The 19,983-nt window shown below is 54.0% G+C and overlaps 1 protein-coding gene across 2 annotated transcripts in view; it reads left to right on the top strand.

The window, feature by feature from the left end:
* Positions 1-19,090, top strand: part of PACS1 (phosphofurin acidic cluster sorting protein 1) — a 53,033-nt gene extending 33,943 nt beyond the window's left edge. For both annotated transcript variants that reach the window (XM_044448350.1, XM_044448351.1), the window contains 12 exons: positions 2,526-2,664; positions 4,332-4,436; positions 5,651-5,757; positions 8,471-8,625; positions 9,564-9,674; positions 10,125-10,227; positions 10,603-10,645; positions 12,218-12,260; positions 13,340-13,475; positions 13,867-14,093; positions 14,221-14,340; positions 14,900-19,090. In XM_044448350.1, coding sequence (XP_044304285.1) covers positions 2,526-2,664; positions 4,332-4,436; positions 5,651-5,757; positions 8,471-8,625; positions 9,564-9,674; positions 10,125-10,227; positions 10,603-10,645; positions 12,218-12,260; positions 13,340-13,475; positions 13,867-14,093; positions 14,221-14,340; positions 14,900-15,012 — 1,402 coding nt within the window. In that variant the 3' untranslated portion in view covers positions 15,013-19,090. The remainder of the gene's footprint in view (positions 1-2,525; positions 2,665-4,331; positions 4,437-5,650; positions 5,758-8,470; positions 8,626-9,563; positions 9,675-10,124; positions 10,228-10,602; positions 10,646-12,217; positions 12,261-13,339; positions 13,476-13,866; positions 14,094-14,220; positions 14,341-14,899) is intronic.
* The last annotated feature ends 893 nt before the right edge of the window (positions 19,091-19,983 follow it).

Raw genomic sequence — 19,983 nt, 5'->3', positions numbered from 1 at the left:
CTCAAGGCAGCTGACATCATTCTCCTCCTCCATCTTATCCCCACAACAACCACCCTGTGAGGTAGGCTGGGCTGAGAGGCTGTGACTGGCCCAAAGGCACCCGGTTGGCCCCATGGCCGAGCGGGGTCTCGAACCCGGATCGCCTGCGTCCCAGTCCCATGCTCTTCACCACGATGCCACACTGGCTCTCTGTTGTTTTAGAAACGTGTACTTTGGGCTTCACTAGGACCCGAGGACATGGGGAAAGTGGTAAAACCTACCAGAAAAGGTGCATTTTGAGATGGGCTTGAAGGGAGGGAGGAGAGAGGCTGGACAGACCTTGGGCCTCCCGGATCTGCTTCGTCCTCTTTGCCAGAACTTTGAGATTTCGCCTGCCAGAGCCGGGCATGCAGAGTAGCATCTCCAGTGAGGACAAAGCGCTTCTGAAGGCATGCTCAGCCCAGGGGTTTGCAGCACGCATCAGAACCAAACGCCCGAGTCCGCTCACACCAGCGTTTCTACCTCGTGCCCGCTCTCTGTTCTTGCAGAACAGGGCACGCAGCGTTTTTGACCTTGGGGGCCACATTCAAGGTCAGCAGATGCTCCGGAAGCCACCCGGACACTCACACGAGACGGGCAGGATCACTGGGGTGGGTGGGGGGGGCTCTCCAGCCCCTCCCCCATCAGGGACCTCAGCAGCATTTGGGCCGCTGTTGCAGTACCAGTATTAGCAGTCCGGAAGCAGAGATGCCTCTGGAGTGGAGGAATTCGATGGCAGGGCCGCGGGGGCCCACGCAGCCCTTGTCAGGGGGCCGCCTGCAGACCGTGGGCTCTGTACTCCTGCTTTACATTGCCCTCGTCAGGGCCGGGGAAGCATCAGAGATGCCGTTGCTGGATGCCCGGGCATTAGAAACACGTGCAGGCCGACTGGAAATCAGGGCGAGACCTTCCAGTCGGCCTTCCCTTGTGCCCACTTGTGATCTGTGCGAGCTGCTGGAAGCGTGAAAGGCAGCAAGGGCAAAAGAAACAATGAGGAGAGAGAATCTTCAGGCACAGAAGAGTAAATGGTTGCAGCTGCAGCAGGAGACGAGGCGCCAAGGCTGGCCGCTTTCTGCCCCGCTGAGAAACGCAGCGGCGCCAGGAGGTGATTGGGCAGGGCATCCAGGCGTGAGGAAGCCGCCTCTGTGCAGGCCTTGCCCATCCGCTGCCCCGCAGAATTAAGCAGCCGGAGGCTTTCTTGTGGCTGGGCGATGAGCAGCCTTCGAAACGCACTCTGCTGTTGCGGATGCTCTCCTCGCCACTGTTTCCCCGCAGCCTGAAATGTGCTTTGCCCGCCTTTCCCCCCCGTGCACGGCAGGCTGCCCCTCGGATGCAAAGGGCTGCTTGCTCGGGCCCCGCTGCCTCTCCCTTTGCCAAGTAGGTGCTGAGCAGGCAACACGCTCAGCAGCACCATATGTCTGTTTGCTCAGCTCCCTTCTCCGCTTCCTCGCTTATTTCCCTCCTCCGTGCCGCAGCGGCAGCTCGATGACCCACTTCTTTACTGGGGGCAGCAGTTCTGCGGAGTGAGCCTCGCGGTTTTGTCCTCGGGCTCCTGCCTTTTGTTTAACGGCTCAGAGAGCTTCGGAAAATGGGATGTGCCTCGGGCTTGCTCACGTCTGGGCAGTGGCTCTGGCTGCAGGAGGTTTCCCTGCAGCGTTCCGCTCAAGACCGAATCGACTTGGTTCACCGGGACAGCTGTTCCTTCTACCTGCCGGCACTGCAGATGCCCCAGAGAGCTGCAGTCTTGCGTATCGCGACGATTGCAGCCACGGACACTCCAGGCGGTGTGCCTTCCTCCTCCTCTTCTGTTCGCCGGCAGCGCAGCTGTTGTGCCAAGCAACCCAGAGGCCGCCCTTGAAATGCCTGTGCAAATTAAACACCTGGGCAAAAGCCTGGCTTAGCAGGACTTTGAGCTAGCCTTTGGTTTTATAGGGGCAGGAAGTGTGGAAAGTGGGCGGTAGAGCTCATATGGGCAAGGGGGTGGGTGCTTAGAGAGCAGAGCTTTAAAGCCCCGCCGGTGGATGATGGGAAGCCCTGCCGAGTTCTCTCAGGCCTTGAAATATTCGTGCGTGATGGCTTCCGAAGGGTGTGTGTGAGCCGCCCCGAGGCTTCGGCGAATGGGGCAGCATAGGAGTCTCCTAGATAGATAGATATTTAATGAACACTTAAGTTGTCAGGATGCCGGTTATCAGATGCCTCACTTGTGCAGCAAAACCTGCACGCACACAGTATACACACTATTGTGGATGATTTATTGTCCCAATGCAGTGGAGGTCGAAAGGAACCTTGGCAGGCCAAAGCAGCGCTCTTCTTGGCAAGCATAAAACGTAAGGAGGGCTTTGGATGTGGGGGCCCTTCCCGGATCCTTTGGATAAAAGGTGGTTGTGCTTTTGTGTCTAGGGGGAGAAGCTCTGAGTCTAAAGCATAGCTTGCATTATCCCTTCCTTGTTCAATCCATTAGGAAGTCTGGAGGGATTGATGACTCTTATTTCCTCTGCCTGTAACAGCAAAATGGACAGCGCTACCCACACGCCCCGGCAGAAGCGTAGCACCCCACTCAAAGAGCGGCAGCTTTCCAAGCCCCTGAGCGAAAGGACCAACAGTTCAGACAGTGAAAGATCCCCAGATCTGGGACACAGCACGCAGGTAAGCTGCATCTGGAGTTTGCAGGACTCTAGTCTGAGTTTTTTCTTTCGGGTTTTGGGGGCCAGGGACAGAGATGGCAGCTCGTGAATCTCAGGCTGACAGAAGCCGATGGCTGGGGAAGGAAATCGTTCCAGATTTGCTCACAACAGTATAGCTTGTTTCCTGTGGTGTCTCTGGTGCTGAATAAATACATTTGGGCTCAAGGATTGTCCTCTGAATAAATTTAGTATGTTTACATGCAAACGTTTCCATACGTTTATGTTTAGTTATGTTTACTTAAATTTTGCATCCAAATGTAAGCCTCTGAGGAACCTAAGCCACTTTAGAAGAAATGGACGGGAAAGGGGATGGATGTGAGGGGGCTCAAAGAGGCAGGGAGCATTTGCCATGGCAGACTCAGGCCCCCATACCTACCCTGGGAGCTTGTCTCAGGGCCTCCTTTGGCTTTCTGAATCTTCTCCCTCTATTGACCACTTGTGCCCAGCCTCTCCCCTCCCCTCCCCTCCCCTCCCCTCCCCTCCCACCCAAAAAGGGAAGAAGCCTTTTTCTCTTCACCTGCTCAATAATCACAAAAGTGAGGAATTGTGCATTTCCTGGACAGCAGTGTCCTACCAAAAGGAATGTGTAAGAACTTGGGCTCAGGAGATGTTCTTTCCCATTCTGAATTGTAAGATTAAGAGGTGCTAAGAACAGGAGGCGCTAGTAAATGTTCTTTCAAAGGTGATTATCTTGCCCTCCCTTTGAATTCAGCATTGAATTCATGATTTAGTAGACAAGATTTACATCTGAAAGGCCTTTGATAAAAGTCCTTCAGCAAAGTCCTGAGGTTTTTAGCAGTCATAGAACAAGAGAAGACCTGCCATGGATCAGCCAAATGGCGAAAGAACAGAAAGCAGAGAGTAGGAATAAACGGTCAGTTCCCCCAGTGGAGCGAAGTTACACTGTGGGGATCTTTTTTTGGGGCTGCTACTTTTCGGCATGAAAAGAATCCAGCTCGTTTATGAGGAGTGTGGTAGCCAAGTTTGCCGATGACCTCAAATTATCTAGGACGGTTAAAAGATCCAGAAAGAGCCCCAGAAGAAACCCGAGAAAACGGTTGTTTTTTGGTTGGCCAGTGTGTGAAGAGAAAGCTGGACTGCATAGGCCTTGGGATGACCTGGTACTGCTTGTTGTAACCCCCTCTTAATCGAACATGCAGCCAGGGCATGGCTCGTCACGGGTAAAAGGCATGATCAGGGTGTCCTGTTTGCGCGAGAACAAGAACCCCAACGAATGTGCCCGCTACGCAAGGCTGACCCCAAAGCAGGCTACGCTCCAGCATAACCACAGACGTCACGCCCTTGTACCCTCGCTTGCTTTAGCATGAAAAATGTGCAAATGGGGCTCAGTGGGTTTCCCCTATTGTTCGCTGTTATTCAAGCACCTGCATAGCCGTCCGTTGTAAAAGAGTATAAAAACCCTGCTTTCCTTCTAGTCGGGACCGCACTCTCACGAGTGTTGGTCCCTGTGCAGGTAATAAAACTCCTCTCGAAAATTCCAACTGGTCTCTGGTCTCATCAGTAAAACCGCGGGACGCAACACTGCTCTTCCGATGCTCTCACAAACTTGTCTTTCCAAAATGATGATGATGATGATGATGATGATGATGATGCAACCTGCTCCTGCAGATTCCTCGCAAGATCGTGTATGACCAACTGAATCAGATCCTGGTGTCAGACGCAGCACTTCCGGAAAACGTCATCCTCGTGAACACGATTGACTGGCAGGGGCAGGTGAGCAAGTTAGCTGTGGGTGCCCCCCCCCCTTCTTGACGCCTCCCAGCCAGCAAAATCTGGCAAGGGGTTCAATGTGGGGGAAGGAACATGTGCTCTGGTGAGAGTTTGGACTGACCTCAGCCACTCCCCAAACATTAGGGGCTTAAGAGTAACCGTTTTTGTTGTTAACCGCGCATCATCTCTACATGTGCTGCTTCAGAGCAGCTCAAATAAAATGGGCCTTCCACTGGGAGTTTCCCCTGTAAAATGTAATAATACCAAATCATGGTTCACAACATCTTATTTTTGCCAGCCAATAAAAGGTTTTTTTTTCCCCAGAAGCCAGACACTTAAGTTCCACCTTGGCAGGTAGAATGGGCCACATTAAAAACGTTCTATCAGTGATGCTTAATTTATTAGATCAAATCAATTTAGTATCGGCAAGCAGGAGAGCTAGACTTCATCTGTGTCACTAGGGCTCGGTTGGGTGGAAAAGGAGGCCCCGGCGGGGAGCAGTGGTGTGACATTTCCAAGGGAGATCTGGGGGAGGAGAGAGAGAGAGAGACCCCCCCCCCCCAGCCTGGCCACTAAAATTTTCCCAAACCCCTCTTATATCACCATCTACAGACACGGTTTTTAAGGTGAACATATCCCTGAGCCCTGCAGTTGGAAGCCGGAGTCTTCTGTAAAATAAAATCTAGCATGTTCCAGCTGCTAGCTGTGATTGCTCAGCTTCTGCACTGGTTGCTATGCAATAATTAAATGTTTCTGGTAACGAGGAAAAATAAGGGAGGGAAGACTTGAGTGCGCAGAGAGAGACCACGGCCAGGTTGATTATCCGAAGGTTGGGAACTCTGTGTTTGTCCAACTGGAACCTATTTCATGAAAGACTAATGAACCACGTCCTCAAAAAGGGAGAGGGAGTATCTTCAAAACAAAGAGGCCGCCAGCCAGCATTCCCTGCTCATCTCCTGCTGCACCTCGGACTCTTTCCCCCTCGCCCACTGGGGCCAGTGTGGAATATGTCTCGGATTTCCAGGTTGGAACTGTGGCGCGTTGCCCTTGTATCCAAGGTGCTTAAGGGAGCTCAGTTACCAGGCTTTTGTCGGAGGTCATGCAGCCAGTGACGGATCGTCAGGGAAGGAGGGGGTTTGTATGGCAGCTGTATAAACAGAACGGAACAGAACACCAAATCCCTTCCTCCTTTGCCTGCTTCCTTGATCTCTTTCCAGTATGTCGCCGATCTCCTTCAGGACCAGAAGATGCCCGTCGTTTGCACGTGCTCCACCATAGAAGTGCAAGCCGTCCTCTCCGCCATCCTCACGAGGATTCAGCGATAGTGAGTCCACAAAGCTAGTTCAGCGGCACCTTTGCATTACCCCCTGAAGAGAGGGCATGGAGGAGATCTAGGTTCCAAGCGACCGCTGTCTTGAAAAGAGTGAGGCCTACCCTGGAACAGTCGTGCGCCAACCCAGCTTGCTGGGGCTTTCTGTCCAGGGCAGGTTTTTCCGCCCTTGAATAATTGAATTCTTAGGTACTGCTTGGAGTGGCTTCAGCCCAGTGCCCCTTCACGGGGTCACAGCACTCACGGAAGTGTAGGAGAGCCTTTTCCTTGAGGCCGACTGGAGCAGAGGGGTTGTGACCAAGGGCCGCTTCTCTCCCAGGGGTAGGATGAAAGCAGCCCCACAGCGAAGCTCCTGCCTTCGGGTGGGGGTCCAGGGTAGGCATGCCGACTTCCCATCGCCATTTGGGGCCATGTCCTCCATGATCTGTGCCTGAATTATTTACAGGGGAGAGTCTGTCTGCATGTGCTCCTTGCATCCCTTCTCTCTCATTTAAAAGCCCGGCATTTTTCCGGGATCTGTAATATTGCGAAGGTGCTTAACGCCTCCCTGGAAGGGCGGTTCTGCCCTTCACTCAGAGGGCCACCCTGCCTGGGAGCGCCGCCGGCCGTGCGTTGCCTATGTGATGACGCAGGTGTACCACAGAGGGCCGAGGGGGCAGCTGCACACCTTTGGGAGCTTCGCTGCATGTTGCCGTGGTTACATGAAAAAGGAGGCCATTGCTGGAGCCTGATCAAGCCTGGCTAGCGATTCCCTTCGGCCTCCTAAAAATGCTTTGTTTTATTTCATCTGTTTGCACCCTGCGCCCATGCTAAAAGCAAGCCCCTCTGTGCCAGGCTCCGTAGGCGCGAAGGCCCTCTTTGCAGTTTCCACCTGCTCCAGCTTCAGGAGCCGGTACACCCAGAGGGGCCTAAAACGAAGCTCCTTCGCGCACAAGCAGGAACAAGGAAGCGTCAAGGCACATTTTGAAAGCGGGCATGCTCTCCTCATTCTGATGTCCCATCGGGTGGAATCACCAAGGAAACAGCCGCTTCGTTGGTTCAGTAACGTGCAAACAAGCCCTCAGTCTCCCCCCAGCCAGAACGAACGTTCGGGGGACAAGATTGAGCTGGCTCCTTTGGGCTTCCTTGCCATTTTCATGCCCTCGCGATCCGGAGGCTGCTGGAAACGTGGGCTCGCTCTCGCAGCCTAGATTGGGTGGGCCGCCTCCAAAGACAGCTCCGCTCTCACGTTGGCCACATCTTCCTCTCACGGCGACGATGGGAAGTCAAGCCCCGTGTAGTTTCAAGCGGCTTTTCAGCTCCTTTGTTTGCTGTCTCCTTTCTCACTGCGAGACACCTCCGTCAGTGGGCACACTGCAAGCCCCCCTGGAGAGGATTCACATGACGCTGCTCCGCTTTGTCAATTTAATTGGTGTCAGCGCTTAATTCTGTAGGCTGCTTAATGCCTGGACACAACCCTTGAAAAATGGCAGGGGGTAATAAGGCTGTCATGGGAGCGGTGCAGAGTAATATTTACCGCTAGCTTCCAGACGTGTGGGAAAAAGGGAAAGATCTCTCAGGGCAGAGAGCTATGGAGGAGTGAAGCCAGAGTGGCTTATCTTGGTGCATGCGGCTCTTTGGCCCTGTTTGGAGCTTCAGGTTCTGCAGTGCAAAGCAAGGGGTTTTTGGTAAGTCCCTCTGGCCAGGACCATGTGCAGCTGAAGTTCAGGGCAGGAGGGATCCCTGCATCTGTGGGACAGGAGCCAAACGATGGGGCAGCAACGATTATGGAAAGCAGATGCCGGAAAGACGAAATGCACCAAAACAGAGAGAGGTGTTGCCTTACCGGCTTTCACGTGTTGTGTCTGGAATCTGCAAAGTCCCAGACGTCATGGTGGGATTTCAGTGTCTTTCTCCGGCTCTTGGCTGCCCTCTAGTGGCCTCTGGTCGTGGTGGTGGGGTTTGTACGTTTGCTCCGGTTCTTGAAGGCCTGCTCACTCCTCCTGTAGGAGGGATGCTGTCTTAGGAAGTCTCCTGGGTCTCCAGTGTTTCCCTGCTCCGTGTATGGAGTAACTGAAACCGATCTGGGCAGTCTGGAGCATTCACACACTGTGGGAACGTGGACTTTGCATCACTCCAGGGTGACCCTGCCATGTCTTGAGGGAGCATCTGCTCGGACGGCAGCACGCATCGTCGTTCTGCTCACGAGAGCTCACATTTCCCCTTTGCACATTGCCCTGGCCGGTGTGGAAACGTGTTGTGAATCGATGGAAGCTCACCCTTCCTATGAGGACTAGCCCTTTAGGTCAGAAACGGCAGGCTGGGAGACCCCTCTAAATTCCTCGGCGTGTTCCGATAGGAAGAAGAGTATGCAAATAAAGGTCCCCTCACGCTCTCCCTGATTGTATTTTAAATCATGCATTTCTTTGAGCCCTGTTAAGGTCAGTGATCCTGTCGTCCTTAGTTTCGCTCTGAATTCTGAGGCAAGAATTCCGTGTCACCGGACAAGGAAATTGCCTGTACCTTTCCACTCAGGTGGGATAAACGCGAAGTGTGCACTCTCGTGCCCATATGTCTGTTGCCTCGTGCATGCGCCCGAGATAAGATTCCCACATCACTCATTCCGTGGCTCCTGGTTTTCGTTCTCCTGCTCTGCCCAGGTAGATGGCACGAACCCGGCACGCCACTCCTTTAACCGCCCCCCTCTCTCTCCCTTCCCCTCCACCAGCTGTAACTGCAATTCCACCATGCCACGGCCCGTGAAGGTGGTGTCTGTGGGGGGCCAGAGTTACCTTAGCGCCATCCTGAGGTTCTTTGTGAAGCAGCTGGCAAGCAAGACCTCTGACTGGCTGAGTTACATGAGGTTCCTCATCATCCCGCTAGGTAAGCGGAGGTGCGGGGGGCATTCAGTGGCTTGCTCACGTTCTTGATGGCTGTTGAGTGCAGCCTATGAAACCCAATAATGCTGCATTCCAGCGACAAAGAAGCCGCACGGTACAGGGCTGGCTTTCTCTCATAAAGAGAACGAACCCGCTGAACGAGCCGCCTGTCCAAAAAGAATCCTTGATAGAAGAGACTCGCTCTCCCTGACTTCTTGCACACTGTTCCTTTGAGGCAGTTTACCATCCGGTAGCACGTGTTGGAGAAGAGCTTTTTTTATCCTTCTACAGGTCACAATTGAGAGATTAATCAACTAATCCCAAACTCTTATTGAAAAGTGTGTTGCACTCTCAGGGTCCTATAATTAACTCTTCCCCTACTAGCTCTGGAAGGTGTTATTTTGTAGGCATCTCTGATTTTGATTTTATTTATTTCACTTTTATACCTCCCCGTAGCCCAGAGGGAGCTATTATCTTGCACTTGAATGTTTTCAGAAGTCAGTTTTATTGAGGCTTCAAGAGTAAGAAAAGCATTGATTGAAAAACCATTAATACATTTTTAAGAAGAACCTTATACTAAGAGATAAGTAAAGTGCATGACGCCTCACTCCAGAGCACAATAAACAGCCAGCTATTGGACGTCTTGTTTTATACATTTTAAAATAATTGATGCACACTTGCTGGGCATCCCGTGTCATTCAAGACAACTTTCCTGGCCTAGAAAGAGAGGCCCGACCTGGTTTTGGCCCAGGACAAAAACCACTCGCTAGAAGGAGAGTCGTAGCAAAGAAAGCTGCGTCGTTGCGGCTTGGGAGGAGGCGCTTTCCCAGCACCAAAGGGCAAGTTGCCTACGCAGCCCTCTGTGGAGCTTGGCGCTGGATGGGCAGGACGTGGCAGGAGAACCGTGGCAACAGAAGGGCCCTCCTGTCACTTCTCCACCAGGTTCTCATCCGGTGGCAAAGTACATGGGCTCCGTGGACAGCAAATACAGCGGGATGTTCCTCGACGCCACCTGGAGAGAGCTCTTCAGCAAATCGGAGCCACCCGCAACCGGTAAGAGCGGGCTTGGGTGAGTGGGGGCCAGAGCAGCCCTTTCAAACAGCTCCTGTCCTGCCTTCTGTTCTTGGGCACCTGAGCTTCCGCCAGAGGGACAGCAGCAGACAGCCTCCCCCTGTGCAAGGAGGATCGTGTCTTGTGGGGTTTGCGAGGAGAAGAACAGTAAAGCTTCCGCACTGATGGCGAGCCGGCGGAGGTGCAGCCCGCATGGGCACCCACGCCTCTCTCCCAGATCTGTGTTCAGCCCTTTGCTCTCTGGCCCTCCCACCTCCCCGGCTCGAGGCCTTTCTGGCTTCCCTGCAGACCCTGATGTTTCTTGTGGCCCGGAGCCAAACGCTGAAAGCACCCCCCCCCCCCCCCCCTTTCATTTGCCGGTCTTGACGCGCCGGGAACGTTCTGTGCCCTTCTCCAGCTCGGTATTCCCATTTGGGTTCTGTCCTTTTCCAGAGTCTTTGGATGTGGTTGGCCGGATCCTGCAGTATGTGGGCGGAGCAAACATCACCCACCAGCTGCCCGTGGCGGAGGCCATGCTGACCTGCAAACAGAAATGGTAAGACCGTTTCCCCTTTCCGTTGTGCAACGAGCGGACCGGAACTGTTACGTCAGTTTTGTTGGCAGCAGCCTAAGAGGGGCCACTCACGTTGAGGGTTGGCCCCGATGGCCCCCTGGCCCCTCCTGACTCTTCTCTCCCACGGTTTCGCTACCAAACCTTGAGTGCAGGCCTCCTTCAGGCATTGCTGCTCCTGTATGCAGTTTTCCTGCTCTTCTCATCCAAGTGTCTTCCTGCGAAACGCTGCATCTGAACGACCTAAACTCCAGCGGAGTTGCAGAAATGCCACTGGGAAAGGGGGAAAGCCCTTGTCCTCCTGCATCTCTCGTTCTCCCTTGCCTACCGCATCTTAACTCCTGTCTCCTTTGCCCACAGCCAAGATGAAGACTCTTACCAGAAGTTCATCCCTTTCATTGGGGTAAGAAGCTCTCGTTTCGCCTCCTCATCTAGTGGCACCTAGTTCTGTTGACCCAAAGCCCTTGTACTGGCACAGCTAGCTTAGGGAAGCCGAAACACACGCGAGCGCATTGAGCGCCACCAGCCCATCTCCCTTGCGAGGCAGTCCTACCGCCTCCCCTCCTCTGCTGATGCGGAGCAGAAGCTGTGGCTAAAATCCAGATGTGCTGAGATTCCTTCAGGTCACATCGTGCAATTTAACTAGTGCTACATTTATCTTCCTTGGCAAAGACCTTGGCAGGAAGCCTGGCTGGATCCCATCTGATGACTGCTGGAGCCACAGGCAACTGAAAGCAGGCATCCTGTGTGGGAGGGAAGCATCTTACAGGATTTGACTTGCTGCTGTCTTTTTTAAACATTCCGGATGCTTTCCTAAATCGGGCAGCTCACAAAACGTTGGCTTGTCATCTTGGCAAGCGACGGGCTGGGAAGCCACCAGAAGTGTGGTTTGTTGGCCGAGCAATGAAAAATACTGCTCAGCATTGGATCCATTTCTGCCATGGTTTCACGCCATAGTCTGTGCCCACCCCTGACCCATGAGTTAGGTGTTCAGCCCCCAAACCACAGCTCAGGTGTCCTGGCCCTCAGAAGACACCCGGGACCTTGGACTATTTACAGGAGGAGGAGGTGCATGCACTCGTTGAAAGAACGGGGAGGGCAACCTGAGAGCTTTACATTTTGGGTTGCTTTCCTTTGGAAAAGTTGGCAGGTGGATTTTTCTATACGTGCCGGATCTTCAGGCGTCGGGGGAGTGCTGCTGTCAGTGTTATGACAAGCCCAAATATATCTCCGCCCGCGTCCCAGAGCAGCTCCTTGTGACGTGGGCAGACGCGCGCTCCCTCTTGACAGCGGTGTGTCGCAGCGCCACACCCTTCCAGGCGATGTTCATTTTGGACCCTCCTCTTGCTAAAACGCAGAGTGGAAAGGCCCCCGCACAAAGGGTGCTTCCACAGTGCGGACGTCCGGGCAGCCAAGTTCCGGTCAGGGCCAGAGCAGGTCGTAGGCAGCCAGGCCAGGACCAGAAGTGCGCATTCTTCCTCCTGGAGCCAGAAGGGCAGCAGACAAAGGAATGTAACCCTTTGGGCTGAGCAAGGGCAGGCAGCTGCGCTCCTTCTGTGTCAGGCATGGCAAACCCGGAGGAGACATTTTGCCAGACTTCTGAGCGTGGGCGGTTTGAGCCCTGAACATGCCGAGATCTTCCAGGAGCTTGCTGACCCATGTGCCCCACTGCCAGCCCCAGAATGACCCGTTCGGGGGAGGGGGACGAGCAGATACAGAACTGGGGTCATTGGGATTGCAAGCAAGAGGCAGACTCAGTCACCCCACCAGCAGATACTGGATGCCATACAGTACCAGAAGGGTTCACCGTCCCCTGCTTGCCTTTCGTGGCACCCACATGCGGTGCTCTGCCTAGGGAAGGCTAGAGGCGTTGCGTTTCCACCCGCAGCGTCACCACCTGCCGTGCTTTATTTTGGAAAGGCCTCATCCCGAATCCCTCTGTCTCCTCCCCTGTCTCCTCCCACTCCTGCTGCAGGTGGTTAAAGTGGGCCTGATCGAAGATTCTCCTGCAGCCACAGGTACGGCACACCTCCGGGAGGCCCCTCAGAGCAAAGACTGGCTGTCCCGGTTACGCCACACGCGCTCTTAAATCAACGCCGCTTCCTGTCCGGGCACAAAACCAGGCTAGGGTTTCCTGGGCAAAATTGCCCTAGTTGGCCAAGAGGGGAAAGCATTGGCTTCACAGTATGCCAGGGCCGCAAGGCGAGGGCGGGTAGTGAGCCCGTGGCCCTCCCAGTTGGGTGTGTCCAACCCTTGGCTCTGTTGTGTGGAGTCGGACTCCAGCGCCACTGGCAGCGCCAGAGGCTCCCCCACCCCTGTCAAGTTTCAACTGACGATTCTCCAGCTGCAGGGAGGAAGGCTGTGAGGCTGTGGAAAGGGTGGAAGGAGGAAGCAGGCCCCATAATGGAGGAAGAGCCCCCCCCCCCCAGTGCACCCTTGCTCGCAGCCCTCTCTGCAGTACGTGAGCAGGGACATCACCAGGGGTGGGGAACCAGGGACACACGAGAACGTGGCCAGAGCGTCAGCCGACACGTGCAGGGGAATCTTGGAGCCACTTTCCTGAGCCTCCAAAGGCTGGGCAGAGGGAGGCACGGGGGCAGTTTTGTGTGCGAGGCATCCTGAACGCAAACGCGACGTGCGTGTGTCTTGGAAAAGGGAAAGCTGGTGCCACAATGTTAGGGAAATGCTAGTTTGGGCCCTTGTTTGTTTGTTTGTTTGTTTGTTTAAAACATTTATAAATTTATTTCACAACCATAATATAAAATAGAGTGAAAACACAATAAAAACCAGAACACATTAAAAATAATAATAAAATACAAGCGAACAATTCTAAAACAAAGGTCTATGGCATTAGTTACTAAAATATTTTTTAAAAAGGAAGGTCTTTGGTGCCAGAAAAAAAGGAAGGAGGGCGCCAGGCGAACCTCCTTGGGGAGAGCACTCCTAGTGCCCAGGAAAGCCCACGAGCTTTGTGTAAACGCTTTGTAACAATGCCTGACTGGCCCAGGGAGGAGGAACCTGGGGATTACCTGTAATACCTCCACCTGCTGCTGCGGTTGCCTGATGGCCGAAGGTTTGTGGCTCCTTTCCTTTCCAGGCGAGGGAGACGATTCTCCTGTGATCAGCCTGACGGTTCCCTCCACCTCTCCTCCGTCCACCTCCGGCCTCGCCAGGGACATCACTGCCACTCCGCCATCCTCTCCCTCCATGACCAGCGGACTGGCTGGCATGGGGTAAGTCCGTGTGGGTCTGGAGGCTGGTTGGGTGCCTTTGCTCGGAGAGGCGGACAGAAGAATAGGCTTTGCCCATGTTCGATGGGCTGGGCAGCTTGGGAAGACCTAGGCTTAAGGAGCAGGTCCCAAGGGATGGGACCCGCGAGTGCCTCTTTCACACGTTGGCCATGGTTTTCTTAGCATGCTCAGGAGAACACTGAGAATGGTGGCCCAGAGAGTCCGACGCCTCTGTGCTGAAACTGCCTTTCCTCCAGCTTCCGTAAACTCCTGACCTGGAAAGTTTCAGTGCTGATAGGCCTGGGGAGAAGCAGCACTTGGGCGGGCCTGTTTTCTCCCCGCTGCGTTGTAAAACGAGCGTGACTTCCTTCCTTCTCCCCTCTCTGGATCACAGGTCACCGAATAGCCCTTATGGTGATGTCATCGGGCTGCAGGTGGATTACTGGTTAGCTCAGCCCACAGAAAAGAAGAAGGAAGGCGAGAAAAAGGACGCCAGCTCCAAAAACACGCTCAAGAGTGTCTTCCGCTCCGTGCAGGTATCACGGCTTCCAAACAGCGGGGAAGCCCAGCTGTCTGGGACCATGTCCATGACTGTTGTCACCAAAGAGAAGAATAAGAAAGGTGAGCTCTGCGGGGCGGGACTCTCTGCTCGCGGGGGGACGGGGCAGGGAAACGCGTGCGGAAGAGGCTGCTGTTTTGCCTAGCTAGCATCTCCTGTTTCGCTAATTGGCTCCTCTGGGCTTCCTAGTTCCCACCATCTTTCTGAGCAAGAAACCCAAAGAGAGAGAAGTGGATTCCAAGAGCCAGATGATTGACGGGATCAGCCGATTAATCTGCTCTGCAAAACAGCAGCAAACGATGCTGAAAGGTAGTGCTTGCCTCTCCCATTGGCCGCTGGGCAGGGTTTTGAAGGGCCTCGGTAAAACCAAGGAGGCTTTTCGTTAGAGCGTTGTTGGTTTTCTTTGCAATATATCAAGAGCCTGGCTTGGCAGCTCCAAACTTCCCGCAGGTTTGTAGCAGAGAAGAGCAAGGAAAGGGTGAGCAGGGTCGGGCAAGCAAAACTGTTAGCAAGGGGTGGCTGCAGCTGCGTGGAAACTGCGATTCCAGAAGCCTTAATCCACCTGCCCCGTGTTACGGTTTGCACTGGCTGCCTCTCGAGGCACGGCCCCTTTACCCTCAGCCAGGTGTGAGTGGCGTTCCCTGCTGGCATCCGGCCCATCACACCTGCTCTGCTTGGCCTGGTTCAGCGGTCGCACCCTCATTCTGGATTTAGAAGGCCCAGCTTTGGTACCTGGCACGGAGAAGCCGGTTGATGGGTGAGAGTTCTGCCTGGCTTTCCGGAGAGCCTCTGCTGGTCGGAGCAGGCACGTGCCGGGCTTTTCCTAGGCCAGCTTCCTAAATTCACGGGAGACTTCTGTCCTTTCTAGTTTCCATTGACGGAGTGGAGTGGAGTGACATCAAATTTTTCCAGTTAGCTGCGCAGTGGCCAACCCATGTGAAACACTTCCCCGTTGGACTCTTTGGGTCAAAGCCAGCCTGAGGGTGGCCGCCCGGTGGCCCCTCCCGCATCCTCCTCGTTGTGCTGCGGTGTGGCATCGCCCCTGTCCAAACCATCAGCCAAATCGGAGCCGTCCTGTGGTCACTTCACCCGTGTCACATCAGTTGCTGTGTTGAACTGGTCACACCAGGGCCTCTGGTGCCGAGAGGAGAGACTACGTTTCCGTCTCCGGCCTCGGAGCTGCCCGCTGGCCGCTTTTCCTTATTTTGCTGCCACATCATGTCGTGGGTGTCCAGCCTCCGTCTCCGCTGCGTGTGCTGCATCTTGGGAATGAATTCCCAAGGACTTAGGTTCTGTCGGTCTCCCATCGCACCCGGCACACACCGCTTCCTTGAGCTGAGCTGGCACACCTGTGTCTTCCTGAAGAATGTTTTTTTGAGAACTTAACAGTCCACAAAAATCTGCCTTTAACAACATGGTTTCTGTTTTGCATTCTAGCTTTTGCTGAGCCAACTGAGAGCTTAGCTGAGCTCTCTCTTTTTCTCTTAGCCTTGACCTTTCCAAAAGCACAAAGTGGCAAAGCCCATGTGGATGGTCATTTTAGCTCCCAAACTGGACCTGAGCTTGGCCTTGCTCCTGGCAGTCGGGGCCTGTACTCCCATCTGCAGTTGCTCCCTGTTTCACTCTGTCTGGGTCATACCTGCCAGGCTGGTGGAAGGAGCACTAACATCTGTGTGAGACTGCCTTTCTTGGAAGAGAAGTGGAAGAAATTGCGGTGAAGCAGGGGCCGATGTTCTCTGTCAGTTCCACTCATTCTGGGGCTCTTGTGAGTTCACATTCATTCGCCTGTATTAGTGTTTTCTTCCAATAGTTAGTTTGGGGTTTTTTTTAACCGGGAAATTGCAACAAGCATTTCCCCCTTCACTTGCTAACTTCAGGTGGTGTTTGACTGAGGTGCATCTCCACTCCAGGTAAGACCCCACTTGCCTGTGAGATATCACAGCAGAACGAGAAGCAGAGAAGGCTGTCTGCTGTTTTTAGAAACAGGATTAAATTCCTTAGGCCACCTTCCCTGAAGCTTATCCTAAAAATGTCGTGGGACAGTTCTGTTGAGGGAAGCTTCATCCCAGCCGCGTCCTGTTTATATCAAGAGGAGTGTCTGCAGCTCCCGCCCGTGCCTGCTCTTGAGCTAGCCTTGCGGTGGGAAACAGAAGGCCGCTCTCGTGGGCTTGTTTAGCCCCCTCCGCAGCCTGCTCACCACAGCCGGGGTTTGTGTCCCTATCAACACATTTGTTCAAGCAGGTATGTGTAACAGAGCCGCCAGGAATTCTAGACGCCGTGCCAGCAGTCACAGGCCCTGCTCAGCTTTCCACTTTCTTCGCACCTGCTCTTCACCCCATGGCTTCTCTGTTAAAGGAAATACGTGGACTATCGACACAGGGTCTTGAGCGGGTCTTTTAGACGAGACCGGCTTCACCCCGATGCAGAATGGTGTGGCCGCTGCCGTCGTTCCGTGCCGCTTCGGGAGCTGAAGAAGGGCGGTTGTTCGCAGGAAGCCTGGCCCACGGGCGTTTTTGCGTGACCCTCAGCCCCTCGCCCACAGAGGCCCTCTCCCTTGCTACTCTTGGCTTCCGCGGAGGGAAAGCGGGAAAGCTCAAAAGCAGCTCCACCCGCGCTTAAGCTGGCGTGCCGCGCCGCCCCAGGTAGGAACCGCCTCACCTTCTCTCCTCGCAAACTTCCGCAGCAGCTCTGAGGTCCTTTCCATGATCCAGGCTGCTTCTGACCACTTCCTGACCAGCAATAAGGCCCGAAGCGGTGTGGCTCTGTCCAGACACGGAGCATGGAGGCCACTCTTGATTCCTAGATGCATTTTCTATTTATGAATGATCACATCACTTTCAGAGGTCTTTCGGGGTTTGATACGAAGGGGTTTCTTGCGCCCCAGAGGCAGTTCCATCCTCTCTGGAAGCCGTAGTGCTGGTTGTCAGGTAGTTTCGATGGAAGGGGAAACGGGGGGATGGCCTTGCGAGGACCGAGAATCAAACGGCACTTGGGCAATCATTCTGCTCCCTAGAGTGGAAGGAGGAGAGCTGTGGTGCTCTTTCTTCCAGGCCGCAGCCGCCCGTGGCCACGTCTTCAGAGCACCCTCCGGCTCGCCCTTGAGCTGCCCTTGCCGCTCCCGCGGTGATGGTGTGATTCCGGGCACCAGCGGCTCCACTCACGTTCCGTCCTTGAGGGCTGGAATCCTCTCCCAGGCTTAACTGAGATCTGTGCAAGGTCAGCTGGATCATATCTGATTCCCTTCCTCTTGCCGAAGAGTCTCAGTGACAGATAAAAGGGTCGGCGGTGCCAAGCTTGGCCTAGTCCAGCTGCTCCGGGTTGAGGGAAACCTGCCACAGAGCCAGCCAAGAGAAGCTGGCGAGGGGGCTGCCCTTCCAGGATTCCTCGGCCCCTGGGGGGCCCTTTCACGGCCCCCCACCCCCTCGAGCTCATTTTAAGAGGGCATTGCTTTTGGTTAGAAGCCAGAGGCTGCCCCCTGGCCATGTTTGCTGGTCTCCAGAGCTTGACACACTGGTGTTCTGGTCACCTCTCTGGGGCTGCCGAGCCCCCGCAGGCAGCGATCCCTGTTCGCCAGCAAGCCCCTAAGCCGCCCAGGGTCGAGGCAGTGCAGAACTTGGGGTGGATGGGATTTCCGTGCAGCCAGTCAACTCTGGGTTGCTTTTGGCCAATCTGAAACTGGGGGGGGGGGGGCTGCGGGGGTGTGCAAGCCGCAATAGGAGCGTGTGCCTGTTGCCACACCTTGGGCTTCCACAGGCGCAAAGCACAAGCTCCCCCCCAGCCAGGCCCGGGGCCAGATCCATGTGCTGTTGAAACCACCTGTGCTCCTCTGTCTGTCAAGCCAGCACACGGCTCACGTTTTCTCTGTTGTGCTTTCCTCTGCAGCCTGGCTGCTCAGAGTCCTGCTTTGCTAAAGGCATTTGCTTCTCTTCCCGTCGCAGCTGTGGCCTGGGCCCGAGGCGCCACGTCAGAACGTGGGCCTGTTAAGCTCCATGATGCCTCTTGCGAACCCGGGCCCTGGCCAGCTGGCCCCACTTTCTTCTTCCTTCCAAATTCCCAGCGTTAACCCACTCCTTGCTCACGACACCCAAGGGAGGTTTATTTCAAGAAGCGGCGAAAGCAGCTGCCCAGATCGCTCAGCAGCTGCTTGCTTTGGGTTGGACTTCTCGCCCAACCCGTTGCCTTTGTAGCGAGGATCACGACCCCCAAACCGGTCCTTCCACCACTCTCTCCCCTCCGAGGACGGTTAGTCCTGCTAGATTGGAGTCTTTTCCCTCCCTGAAGGAAAGCAGGCTCAAGGAGCTGAAGGGATACGCCTGCCTCCAGGGCTGGGTGGCCAGGAGGCAGTCCCATCTACGCCAGTTTGTACTCTGTGCCTAGCAGAGGGCAGAAACACAGCCTCCGAGCTTGGAAGGAGGGGTCACCCTGTGTCAAGGGTGCCCAGAGCAGCACCAAGCTTAATGAAGAACCCCAAGAAACACACACACTCCCTCTCTACCTAGGAGCCTTGAGTGCTCTCTAAGTTCCTCACACCCCGTTAGACGGAAGACCTACCAAAGAGTATGCTCTTCCCCACGAACAAATGACACTCCACGGCAAGGGCCACGGTGGGAGGCGTGTGGCTGCAAGAGCTCCCCACGCCCGCGTCCACTGCTTCCACACGGCCTCGCCTCAGATCTCATCCCCCGTCTTGACTGTTACAGTAAATGGGTCCATTTGAGGACTGGCGATGTTTCCTGTTTTTGCGGTGTGGATTTTGCACATTCTGGAACTATTTTTGTCTTATGATTCGGGTTGTCTGGATTCCCATGTGCTCTTCTGTGTCTTGGCCACTGTACATAAGTATGAGTTTTGTAGGTAAATCTCATTTTTGTAAGTGTCTCGATTCGCTTCCGTCTGGATTGCAGGCCCCATTCTCTCAAATGGTCCACATGAAACAATTTTGCTTCATTTGAAACGCGGAGCCTTGTTTGTATTCGATGCATTTTATTGGGGTCTTCCTCCCCCTTCCCAATTTTTTTTTTGAGTTTTTCATTAAATAAATTGTGTTCTTTTCTTAACACTCTTTGTGAGCTTGACCACTTTGTGACAGTTCCCCTGCAAAATCCCACCGGCAGTTGGGGTTAGCTGGCTGGAGAGTGGGCAGTGCAAGGAGAGGAGCCGTCAGAACGTCCACAGCTGAAGTGAAGGGAGTGAATTCGGATTTGGACAACATACCGTGATGCGAAAGCTCTTCTGTGCCCTCAAATCCGCTGGCTTTTGTTTGGGCCAGTAGCAACTCAGAATCCAAAACTATTTAGGGCTGGGTGGTGGTGCACTGTAGACATCACTCCAAGGAGATATATTGCAGCAGGACACGAATATTCTTTCAAAAAAGTAAAGCCACCTTCCTGGCTTGATAACGCAGCTGGTTCCTTGATACCGCAGCCATAAACTTGGCCATAAAACCGATAACATGAGATCCACACTCCATTAAACCTCATTCTTAAGTCATGGCTCTAGATAAAAGGAAACTTACTGAATTACTCCTGTGTTTTTTTAATGCAACAGCATTATCCATCTGCACGTGACTGAAACTATTGAAGAAAAGCCTGCTGGTTTTAGCCTGTGCCTGGTGCACCTTGCGTCTGTATAATCTTACAAGAGGAATGTTTTCCTCGCAAGAGGGCAAGAAAGGGGGAAAGCCTCTAAGATTACGCTTCCCACGGGCCGCTTTGAAAAGGTCAGCTGAAAAACTTTAAAAAAGCCTGCCTCAGTACTCAAGATACCCTGTTAATTGATCGGATGGTTTTCTAATTGATTTGTCTCACCATGCGGCTCTACCTAAGTATTAATTTATGAGTTCCCTTGAAAAGAGAACAGCTTGAATCGAACAGTCGGGCCTCAAGACTGCAGTGCAATCCCAAGCAGGGTTTGCCGGGTTCGGTGAAGGTCTCTCTCTAGGACTGCAGCTTT

Source organism: Varanus komodoensis, unplaced genomic scaffold (genome assembly GCF_004798865.1).
Source record: "Varanus komodoensis strain SLA01 unplaced genomic scaffold, ASM479886v1 scaffold55, whole genome shotgun sequence".
In the NCBI taxonomy this organism is placed as follows: domain Eukaryota; kingdom Metazoa; phylum Chordata; class Lepidosauria; order Squamata; family Varanidae; genus Varanus; species Varanus komodoensis.
This window is presented reverse-complemented; position numbering and strand designations above follow the sequence as displayed.